The sequence below is a fragment of the Balaenoptera musculus genome, chromosome 6 (genome assembly GCF_009873245.2).
Source record: "Balaenoptera musculus isolate JJ_BM4_2016_0621 chromosome 6, mBalMus1.pri.v3, whole genome shotgun sequence".
NCBI lineage: Eukaryota > Metazoa > Chordata > Mammalia > Artiodactyla > Balaenopteridae > Balaenoptera > Balaenoptera musculus.
The window spans coordinates 33,698,866-33,711,300 of record NC_045790.1 but is presented as its reverse complement, the minus strand read 5'-3'; the positions used below and the strand labels follow the sequence as shown (position 1 = coordinate 33,711,300).

Sequence of the window (12,435 nt, the reverse complement as noted above, 5' to 3'; positions counted from 1 at the left end):
CACCTTCTAAGGGAAGCCTTCCCTTACCCTTGAACGTTAAAAGCCATTCCTCCATATTCCCATAGTGCCCTCTATATTTTTACCAGAGCCATTATATTCTCCTTTATATTGTGAGTCCCATTAAAACAGAAACCTGGCCTTTTACTCACTTGTATGTCACTAGAGTGCCAGGCTCCTTGTACGCGTTCAAATGGTCAAAATGTTACTGTCTGTCTTTATTCAACAGACTGAGTGCTTCTTGGTGGATGGGTCTGTGATTTATTAAACTGGTTTTTTTTAGCATTTAGCATTTAGCATAACACCTAGCACATAGAAATTGGTTGAATAAATTAGCTTTCTCTGCATCACCATTAATCTTTAAAATATATAGCATTGAGGAATATGCAGAAAGTATCCTCATGATACAGAGAGACAGGGTGCTGAGGATTGTTCCTTTTGTGTTTTACTTAAATAGGAAAAATACATGTGAAAGACCTGAGACTATAGACTACAAAAGCCAAATTACCTAGCGGTGCTCTATGCTCTTACCATCCTTCACCTAGCAATAAGAAAAACAGAAATAATTCCTGAAGGAATAATCTTAAAATAATCAGCTAAAAAGTGATCATCATCATCAACAACAAAAAGTTGGATTTCTGGGAATTCCTTAGCAGTCCAGTGGTTGGGACTCCGAGCTTCCACTGCAGCGGGGCACGGGTTCAATCCCTGGTTAGGGAACTAAGATACTGCAAGCCGTGCAGCGCGGCCAATTTAAAAAAAAAAAAAAGGTGGATTTCTGCTCGTTCAGTCAGTTTGTATGGGTAAACATTACCTAAGTTCCTTGATTCATGGTGTGGTGTGTTTCTAACCCAAATTTACTGTCCACCACAAATTGTGATCAATATACAAAAATCAGTTGTATTTCTATACACTAGCAATGAACAATCTGAAAATGAAATTAATAGAACAAGTCCATTTACAATAGCATCAAAAGAAAAGAAATATTCAGGAATAAATTTAGCCAAAGCAGCATAAGACTTGTACACTGAAAACTACAAAAGATGGTTAAAAGAAATTAAACATATAAATAAATAAAAGACAACCCATGTTTATGGACTGGAAAACTTAATATTGTTAAGATGGCAATACTCCCCAAATATAGCTACATATTCAATGTAATTCCTATCTAAATTCCAACAGACTTTTTTGCAGAAATGGATAAGCTGTTCCTAACATTCATATTCACACTCAAGGGACCCCAAATAGCCAAAACAATATGGAAAAGGATAAAGCTGGTAAACTGACACTTCCCAACTTCAAAATTTACTACATAGCTACAGTAATCAAGTGTGGCACTAGCATAAGATATAAGCCAATGGAATAGAATCAAGAGTCCATAAACAAACTCAAACATCTATGGTCAATTAGCTTTCAACAAGGGTGCCAAAACAACTCAATAAGGAAAAGATAGTTTTTTTCAATAAATGGTGCTGAGACAACTTGATATCCACATGCAAAAGAATGAAGTTGAACCTCTACCTCACACCATATACAAAAATTAATTCAAAATGGACCCTAGACATAAATGCAAGAACTAAAATAATAAAACTCTTTTTATTTATTTATTTATTTTTGGCTGCTTGGGTCTTCGTTGCTACGCACAGGCTTTCTCTAGTTGCGGCAAGCGGGGGCTACTCTTCATTGTGGTGCGCGGGCTTCTCATTGTGGTGGCTTCTCTTGTTGCAGAGCATGGGCTCTAGGCACATGGGCTTCAGTAGTTGCAGCACACGGGCCCAGTAGTTGTGGCTTGCAGGCTCAGTAGTTCTGGCGCATGGGCTTAGTTGCTCTGTGGCACATAGGATCTTGCTGGACCAGGGCTCGAACCCGTGTCCCCTGCATTGGCAGATGGATTCTTAACCACTGCACCACCAGGGAGGTCCCAACAATAAAACTCTTAGAAGGAAAGACAAGTGTAAATCTGTATGTATGATATTGGAGTAGGCAATGGTTTCTTAGATATGACAACTAAAGCACAAACAACCGAAAGAAAAAAAGATAAATTGGATTTCATCAAAAGCAAAAACTTCTGCAATGCAGAGGACACCATCAAAAAAGTAAAAAGACAACACAGAATGGGAGAAAATATTTGCAAATCATACCTGATAAGGGACTTGTATCTAGCAAATATAAAGACCTCTTACAATTCAACATTGAAAACACAAATAACTCAATTTTAAAGGGGCAAAGGATTTGAACAGACATTTCTCCAGAGAAGATAAACAAATGGCCAATAAACACATGAAAAAAATATTCAGTATCATTAGTCATTAGGAAAATGTAACTCAAAACCACAATGAGATACCACTTCACATCCACTAGGATGGGTATAATAAAAAAGACAATAACAAGTGTTGGCAAGGATGTAAAGTAATTGGAACCCTCATACACTGCTGGTGGGAATGTAAAATGGTGCAGCTGCTATGGAAAACAGTTCGGCAATCTCTCCAAAAGTTAAATGTAGATTTACCATATGAATCAGAAATTCCACTCTTAGGCGTATACCCAAGATAACTGAAAACATATTCACACAAAAGCTTGTACACAGATGTTTATAGCATTCCATAGCATGGTTATTCATAAGAGCCAAAAAATAGAAATAATCCAAATGTCTATCAACTCATGAATGGATAAACAAAGTGTGGTATATCCACATAATGGGTTATTATTCAGTCATAAAAAGGAATGACATACTCTTACAGGCTACATGAATGAATCTTGGAAACATTATCCTAAGGAAAAGAAGCCATACACTAAAGGATGTATGAAATGGCAAAAAGAGGCAATTCCACAGAGACAGAGAGATTAGTGGTTGCCAGGGGATGGGAGAAAACGAAAATTGGGACTGATTACTAATAAGAACAGAGGTTTTTTTGGCATGATGAAAATGTTCTGGAATTAGTAAGATTGCACAACACAGTGAATATACTAAAAACTACTGAATTGTGCACTTTAAGATGGTAAATTTTTTGTTATGTGAATTATATCTCAAAAAATTTTTAAGTGAAATGTGATCCTAAACTTGAAATAAGTCCTAAGCAACTGTATAGATCAAAACAGTAGATCTAGAGCAGTTTCCAATGGCTCAGCAAAATTAGTCAGTGCTCTTCCCCTCCCATAAAAACTGGCTGGATGTGATTTCTGTGTTCACATGCAATTTATGATAATTGCCCCTTTTGAGCATGCATGCACTGGGTCAATTGAAAAGCAATTTTTAAGTTGGTGAGCTTACATCTGGTTTTTACAGCTTTGTGTGTTTGCCTAACTCAGAAACAATTTCTAACTAAAAAAAAAGCATCCTTGATTCTCTGTTCCCTTACCCTGCTTTATTTTCTCCATAGTACTCATCACTGCAATCAATTAAGTTCCTTGAGTGATAGGGCTTTTAGTTCTCAGCTCTAGCCTCAATGATAAAAGGTTAATAGAAAACATAAAGCAGAAAAATGCCTATAAATTAAATATCTAAAGAAAATTTCCATCAGTTGTCTATAGATGCCATTTTTGTGATGTCTTCAGAATACAAGTAACTTTAATTATCAGCTCACCCTTTGAAAGAGGCACAGATTTTTCCCCATACAAGAACTAAACCCCGGGGTACTGGCCTGGTTCTGAAGGGTGTTTTGGTTTGCTGTAGCCTGGCCAATTAAACACACATAATCAGGTCCTTACATCTAGTTTCCCTTCTCAGTGATTAGTGAGATAGTGAACTTTGTAATAAACCTTATAAGAGGACCAATGAAAGTAACTCTCCCAGGAAAAGTGTATGTTAGTATTCTTCCTCTCTATTTGTTCACAATCCACTAGAATACTTCTGATTATAGGTTCCATTACACTTAAAGTCTTGGCCTTCTCTTTGATTACTTGGCTGCACAGGTCATGGATGCTTTGATCTAAATAGAGACAAAATATTCCTTAACATTGGCAGATACTTGCACACTAAGGGAAATGAGCTTCCCTCAGAATACTTACAAAGGAGACTGCCATGGTATTGTTAGATTTAATTCTAATATACTTCTTGTATATAGTAGCTAAGAGTATGAAAGGCCAAAGACTGACTTTGCTGTTAATTTGATCACATACCTATACATGTACCAAAAAATTAACTTTTACAGTTTCCCTGAGGGAAAAATTGAGCTTAAAATATTTACCAAATAGAAACTAGACTTTTCAGTTCTAAGAAAAGTTATCTTCTTTTTTTTTTTCTTTTTAATTTTTGGCTGCGTTGGGTCTTTGTTGCTGCGCTCAGGGTTTCTCTAGTTGTGGCGAGCGGGGGCCACTCTTCGTTGCGGTGCGCAGGCTTCTCATTGCGGTGGCTTCTCTTGTTGCGGAGCACAGGCTCTAGGTGTGCCAGCTTCAGTAGTTGCGGCGCATGGGCTCAGCAGTTGTGCCACACGGGCTCAGTAGTTGTGGCACACAGGCTCAGTCGCTCTGCGGCATGTGGGATCTTTCCGGACCAGGGCTTGAACCCGTGTCCCCTGCATTGGCAGGCAGATTCTTAACCACTGCACCACCAGGGAAGTTCCAGAAAAGTTATTTCTAGCCAGAATTCATCAATAACAAAAAAATGTAATTGTTACTAAAGAAATAAGTAACAAATGGCCAAAAACTGGTGGTTAAAAACCCAGTAAAAACATATTTTTTGTTTATAAATCAAAGAAATAGTCATGAAGCACTTCTGAGGCCTATAAAAATAGACTCAGCCAAGTCTTTAAAATATTTTCTTGTGAGAATTGAATTCACATGAAACTTTCCAGAGACTAGTTATTTCTACTGTTGCTAACATATATAATGAAAACTCTGAGAATTTGTTTGAAAATGTTTTTTGATATATATATAAAGTAAGCAACCACATTTGTGCTAAAAAGTTATCACATTTTGACAACCAACCCTATGGAAAACCTACTTGTAATTCTATCATAAACATGTATGATGCTTTAGTTTTCAAAGTGCTTTTATATATTTATTTGATAAAGCAACAAACTATTTACATGTAGTAAAAACAGTAGTTTCACTACCAAATAATTTATTAAATAATTAGAGTTGCATTTGAAAAATAAGATTTTGATTTTAAATGCAAGGGAGTGATTCATAAATTGTTTTTTTTTTTTAAAAATGGCTGTTTGGTGTTTTAGAAAATATAATTATTTAAGGTACTCCATTAATAAGATTATAACCTGGGTCATTCTGATCATGTTCTGGTTGTCTTACAGCTAGTGACACCTAGGGAAAATGTCCAGTGAAACAGACAGGCTTACTTCCAGGCTCCAATGGAACAATTTAAATGCGGCCCAACCCCCAGGTGATGGGTATGAATTTCAAAAGAAGACCGGCACCTCAGTATACAAATACCTTGCCCTTTTCCCGATCTAGGAAAAAATAATCATGCTAGAAAGTAACAACAAAACTTTGATAATACTTATAAATTATCAAAATTATAAATCAGTTCAATTCAGATTAACTCCTTACTCGTTTTCATGGCGAACAATGAAATACCAACGCAGGCCACAAACAAAAATGAATAACATCAGTTCAGCCTCTCAAGGCAGTCTAAGAGCTGCTGGTTTGTAATTATGAATGGAAGTCTTTTAGCCAAAGATTTTTCAGGAGACAAATTCAGGGATATTTTAGCAGAGAGAAAAATTAAACGAAATGGTTAAGTATTGTTTTATAAAGATAAATCCTGTCAATTCTGCCTACAGTGTTTGTTTTTGCATACTCTCCACGGTTCTTCACCGGTAAAATCACTTAAGTCCTTCACTTAAATTCTTCAGTTTATGTTACAACTGATGAAATTTATTTAAAACTAATGTTTCTTGTAATTCTCTATTGAATGGCTCCACAATTTCCATTCAAATTCTGTCTAGGGTGGCTTTTTTTCATACAATCCTGAATTAATAGTAATCATAGGAAGAGAGATCAGTATTAAAAACTGGGATGTATATTTTCAAATGGCAAATTCAATACTAACTGGGAGTATTCTTTAGGGTATAGAGATAGCCAAAGAGCGAAGTTAAATTTATGTTATTTCAAGAGAAATAAAATATATTCTCTCAAAACATTTTTGAAAATTCCTTGCTGGCCTATGGAATGCTTTAAAATAAACCTCTTTTTCTTCTGTTTTTATCAGAGCTATTTGAATCCTGGAACACTGTGGGGAGTGAGGGGTAAGTAAGCTATCATCTGCCTATAATTTGTTGCTGTTACTTGGGGCAGGGTTCAAGAAGTGGTTCTTTTAAGAGACCCCTCAGATCAAATAAATTCTAACAATATTTACCACTTTGGACTTGAAAAATCATACCTTGCTTTGTATATACTGTAATAAGCTTGAAAACACAATACAGTATGCAAATATTGTTTCAAGATGCATTTTTTGTTCTACTTTAATTACACAAGTATTTACTAATAAATGGAGTTTTAAATTTCCAAAAATCGTAAGTATACAAGTTTTTAGATGTTCAGTTTTCTACTCTTCTGTTGTGAATGGTTCTGTTCCTTGGGCATATAAGGATCTTGCTCATTATAACAAAGTCTGTGAGATTGTTCTGTTTTTCTCTTTGAGTACTGTAGAGATAACTCAGTAGAGTTTTGTGTAATAATTTACCAGTAGAACCTAATACCTAAATCTAAGTCAATATATTTGGGTTCAGTTAAATTACAATAGTGACAATTCTGTTGATTCATTGTGGACATTCCTAGGAAAAAAGATATAAAAAGGGACAAATAAGAACTATGCAAAATATCAAAAGCCAACATTATAACATCAAGTTTTTCTGAGCTTTCTTTTTATAATTTCCCTTGTTCTAACTACCACCACATTGAGGTATTGTTGGTGTCAACATGAAGGCCATTATAAAAATCAAACACCACTCTAGTATTCGGTGCCACGTATGCACTGCATTCCAAAAGCAAGGAATGGAAGCAGTCACCCCTGATGCAGGCATTAAGGGGTGCATTGTTTGTAGAGAATTTTAAAACAATGAAACTTATGAAAAGTCAGTCTACTTCTTATTATCAGCATCAAGGTAAACAATGACAGTGATAAAATACTCCTCCCCATTAGAAAGATGCTCCCAGAACCACCCTTTGAACACTACTGCCCAGATGAGCTCAAAATACTACATACCCAATGCATTTGAGAAATTTATTGTGACAAGATCTCACTCTCAACTTTATTTTCAATTTTTGAAAATATAAACATAGAAGAAATATGTTATCAATACTTATCAAGGCAGCCTGCAGCCTGTTATATCTTTAAATGTAAAATATACATAATGAATACTTTAAAAAATTCCAGTGAAGTTGAGAGAGGAATGGTAGACATGAGTGGACACTGAGCTTTCATTATTCATACTCCAGTGTTTTATAAAATCACAAGTATGTGCCTAAGGAAATAAATGAAAGAGCAAAACATGTCACACTTGCATTTTTTTTTAAATTTGTTTATTTATTTATTTATGGCTGTGTTGGGTCTTCGTTTCTGTGCGAGGGCTCTCTCCGGTTGCGGCAAGCGGGGGCCACTCTTCATCGCGGTGCGCGGGCCTCTCACTATCGCGGCCTCTCTTGTTGCGGAGCACAGGCTCCAGACGCACAGGCTCAGTAGTTGTGGCTCACGGGCCCAGTCGCTCCGCGGCATGTGGGATCCTCCCAGACCAGGGCTCGAACCCGTGTCCCCTGCATTGGCAGACAGATTCTCAACCACTGCGCCACCAGGGAAGCCCCACACTTGCATTTAATGCATGAGAATTTGTGTTGACTATAGAACCAAACTCCCACTAAGGACTTGACTTCTTAGCAATTCATTCTAAGACTTAGTATGACACTTTGTTTTAAAATATAAGACACCCATTCTTAAATAAGCATTTATCACTTTATTGACCTGGATTATTACAAACAAGCCAATGGCAATAAAGTCCACGTTACTGAAGATCATATGTATATTTTTGCTGACTCCTTGGACACTGAGTTCATGAAGATACGAAGAACTAAGGCGGGGGGGGGGGGAAACATTAGCAAAAGAAAGCAAACATTGAAGCACAAAAGCACCTTCACTGATGTTCTTACCACCCATAGTTCCCATACTCATAGAAGTCTCCGACTCTGTTATCTACAACACTCTGGAGTTAGGGAAAGAACTAGTACTTTATGGAGGCAAATATGTTTCTTTCCAAATGCGCTGTTATAGGTGGAAAAAAAATAATGAACAAAAAAAACCCCACAGACATATTTCATATACACGCAAAAAGGCAAACAATGACAAAATGTTTAGATTAAGGAGAGCATGTGAAACAGAGGGTAAATTTATTATTAGTTAATGTAAAAAAAATTGAACTTGCCTTGGGGGAGATGACAGTTTTTCTTTCCTTTGTGAGTACACTGACTAAACTAGAAAGACAAGAGGTTCACTCCCAGAATATATTATCCAGGACATTATTTATATGTGTTTGTTTGAGTATTTATCTGAAATCTATCATAGCATATAAAGGATGTATGTTTAACCAAAAGGAAGAAAAAAAATTGTACCTTTGTTATTTAGATGTCAGTTCACATTTGCATTATCAAATCTACTCATTGTTGGTTTAATATAAATTTTTTTGCTTTGTTAGTGAGCTGGCTTTTAGAAAATGTGTTTATATTTTCCACAGGTAAAGCAAATATGTGTCCATTTCTTGGGCAAGCAGAATTCCAATGTCAAAATACATTCTTATATGAATTATTTCTAAATTATTACTTAATTTTATAAGGAACTTAAAATTAGGGGCTTCATTAATAAATATGTACATATTAATAAATATATGATTGCTGTGCTTTGCTAAGGCACTGGCCTTTTGCCATTGTCTATCTATCTAAAACACACATTATATAGGATATATATTAAATACATATCATATAAACCAAAGGCAAAAAGAGAAAACTAGCTGAAAACAGGAATCGGACTTCAAATAGTCCCTGTTAAAAATAAAATCTCTAAGTTGGTTTGTAAATTTGTTGGTTGAAACAGTTTCTCTTTGGGCCGAAGTTATAATTTGTGGTTCCGTTTCCAGGTTAAGTCCACAGAAGTCTATTTAACCCATAATTCAAATGAGTTTTAATACCATACTTAAGAGATCTAGAAACTATTCACCAGCTTAGAAGTTTGTTTTGGTTTGGTTTTCTTCTCCTATAGGAAACTTTTTTTTTACCAGTAAGACCAAGGAACCCTACTTCCTAGGGGCTAGAAACTAGAAAAGGAAAACAGTCTTTGAGCACAGGGCAACAGTCTGGGTCTTAGGTAAGATGGTCAGGGTCAATAGCAACACAGGAAAGAACAAAAGAAAAAACTTAGCATCAGGTAGGAAAAGTTGGAGTCAGTAATAAAGTGGGTTACTCTCATGGAGTAAGATTCCATAAATCAGGGTGATTTTGCTACTGCCCACCCCAAACATTAATTGGTTTAAGAAAAAACTTTATTTTACAAGTAAAAGTTTGGAAAAGTAACAAAAATAACAACATAAGTAACAAAATCATACCTCTGGTCATTATAATGAAATGTTTTCTGTGATTGAAAAATATGATGAAAAATTTGTTGGGCAAAGCAATGTTGAGTTCTTAATTCCAAACTGAGGTTTACATTATATAATAAGATTTAGACCAAAAATATCTTGAAGAAAAAATTTCATTTACATATTTACAACCCCCGTGCAATCTGGGCGGCCTGTGTACAGGCCTGACTAACCAGGTTGTAGAGGAAAAAATCTCAGATTAAGCCCATCAACTTATTAGCTAAAGATCCTCTGGCTAGATGTCAAGCTTTACAGGTGTACTCCATATGACCAGATACCTTTTCCTTGATATGTTAGAATACTTTAGTGTTATTCTATCCTTGTTTCCCTATTCCATGGAACTGTATTCATTTCTCCCAATTTTAGTAGCATAATGAGAGATATGCTGAATAGATAGGGCAGGAGAGAGATGATAAACCTATATTCCATAATATTAGCAAACCAATAATATAATACTCTAAAAGCAATTCCAGAAAAAAGAGCAGAGACCATGTTTAAAAAGTCAAGAATGGGGGGCTTCCCCGGTGGTGCAGTGGTTAAGAATCTGCCTGCCAATGCAGGGGACACGGGTTCGAGCCCTGGTCTGGGAAGATCCCACATGCCGCAGACCAACTAAGCCCATGCACAACTACTGAGCCTGCGCTCTAGAGCCCGCGAGCCACAACTACTGAAGCCCATGTGCCTAGAGCCCGTGCTCCACAACAAGAGAAGACACCACAATGAGAAGCCCGCGCACCGCAACGAAGAGTAGCCCCCGCCGGACGCAACTAGAGAGAGCCCGCGCGCAGCAATGAAGACACAACGCAGCCAAAAATAAATAAATAAATTTATTAAAAAAAAAAAAAAAAAAGTCAAGAATGATCGATCACTCAGCCTCTGAGGACCCTAAATTAACCTTAATCCCTAAACCTAGCCAGTTGCCTTAGCCCATCGAGTGCATTCTGGCACAAATTTTCAGCTGTTTCAGCCAAAACATACACAGCAGGTGACTCTCTCTCTGATATAATATTTAACTGTTTTTTTAAAAAATAACAAAATATCCTTGTATTTGAGAATAACAATATAAATTTATATTATAATTATTGTATTATAACATACTTTTATAATATAATAATACACTTAATAATATACTTTTATATTATATAATAATATACATTTGATGGATATTTTAGTTTATTATTCTACTCTTAGTTTTATTCTTCAAATATGCCTGGAAAAAATTTTAAGCAAATTTAGAAGTGGAAACATTTAAATGTTCCATTACTTGATAAAGCATGTGTTTGGTTATTATAGAAATACAAATTAAAAGTCCTCAAATATAATATAGAAGATATACATATCCACGGTATACAAAAAGATTAGGGATTACTTCCTCCCCTTCTTTTATCCTGAGGGAACAGCTAGTGAGCTTAAGCTTTAATTTTTAACAGATTAGAAAAAGGAATCTTACCCACCTACTAAATTAAAATTTTTCTTATTAAATGCCTAAGTTTTTAAGTCACTCGTTTTCCTAGCTACTTCAATGGAATCAGCAGTCATAGATCCAATCCCAACTCCAAGACTGGAACTTCGTAACGACAGTTCCAAGGCAGAAATCTGACGTAACTCTTTGCGACACAACTTTACAGGCGTGACACTATGCAACTGTGCCACATTTCCTACTGGCTGAATTTGGGGTGTTGGTCGACTGTGAGAGTTTGTAAACTGATTGTCATTCCTTTCCGTTTTGTCCTCATTGCTTAACAAATGCCCACTAGTGGGTGCTAAAGAGCTATAAATTGGTGGTAATTCTGGGCCTTCTTCCCAGAGCTGAGGATTTGGTTGTGTTCTTAAACTGCTTGTGGAACTGTCTAATTGTCTTTCCCTTCCACTTAATTTTATACTTTCAGTTCTGGATGCCCATTTGAATTCTTCTGAAACCATGCCTGCTTCTTCTGGGTTCTGTACTCCATTTCCAGCATCATGATCTAAAAATAATCCAAAAAGCAGAAAAAAAATTAGAGGTTTCCTCCAAAACAGGTATTTTAATCATGATATCCTAACATAACTACATTATTATCATGCAATATAAATTACGTCTTCCAGCTTTTTTTGTTAAGTGACTTCTTTGAGATAAACAGAAGTGTGAACATGAATTATTCTTACTTCACTTAGAGGCATCTTGCATGTGAATAACTGAGAACTTTCAATTAATGGAACAAAACTGAGAAGTAGTCTTCTAGAGATTTTGGTACCCCTGGAAACACAGAGGTGCTTTAGGCCTCTCTGGTGCCCTTCCACACCTGCCTCTGCTCGGCTTGCCACTGGTGAATCACATTTCAAATCCTGGTCATATCTCCAGGGAATCTTCTGGAACTTGGCATTATATGTGTGAAAATCTAGTCTTGATTGGCACTCCAAGCATGAGAGCAGGGTTCTTCCATCTGAATGTACTCTGGGGTACATGCCACTGCTTTCACCATCAAAATGGAAATGACAGCATACCCCTCAGTGGGGACCACCCTGCTGGAATGAGTGATAGGAGTGAGTGAAGTTATCAAAGCTTGAGGCCCTCAAATCATAGAATAATCTAATATGAAAGACAAAACTTACTTAAGGGAAGTCCATATACCTACTAGACCTAATGCAAAGAAAAAATGCCAACTTTAACATATGTTGATGATGCAATTAGTACACTTCTGGTCCTGCGAGAACCAAGTTTAAAAACAGAAGTTGCACACTGGCAGCTCCCAAGCCAAATCTGCCCACAGACATGTTTTACTTAGCGTATAAAATAATATATGATGCAAAATTTAAAAAGTGGAAAGTTTCATATAAAGATATAGATTTCCGGATTTTATAGAAAAATGAGAAAAACTGA

The 12,435-nt window shown here is 36.2% G+C and overlaps 1 protein-coding gene across 1 annotated transcript in view; it reads right to left on the bottom strand.

Moving 5' to 3' along the window:
* Positions 1–10,746: 10,746 nt before the first annotated feature.
* Positions 10,747–12,435, bottom strand: part of KIF27 (kinesin family member 27) — a 92,028-nt gene continuing 90,339 nt past the window's right edge. The window contains 1 exon segment of the mRNA XM_036856630.1: positions 10,747–11,542. Coding sequence (XP_036712525.1) covers positions 11,061–11,542 — 482 coding nt within the window. The 3' untranslated portion in view covers positions 10,747–11,060.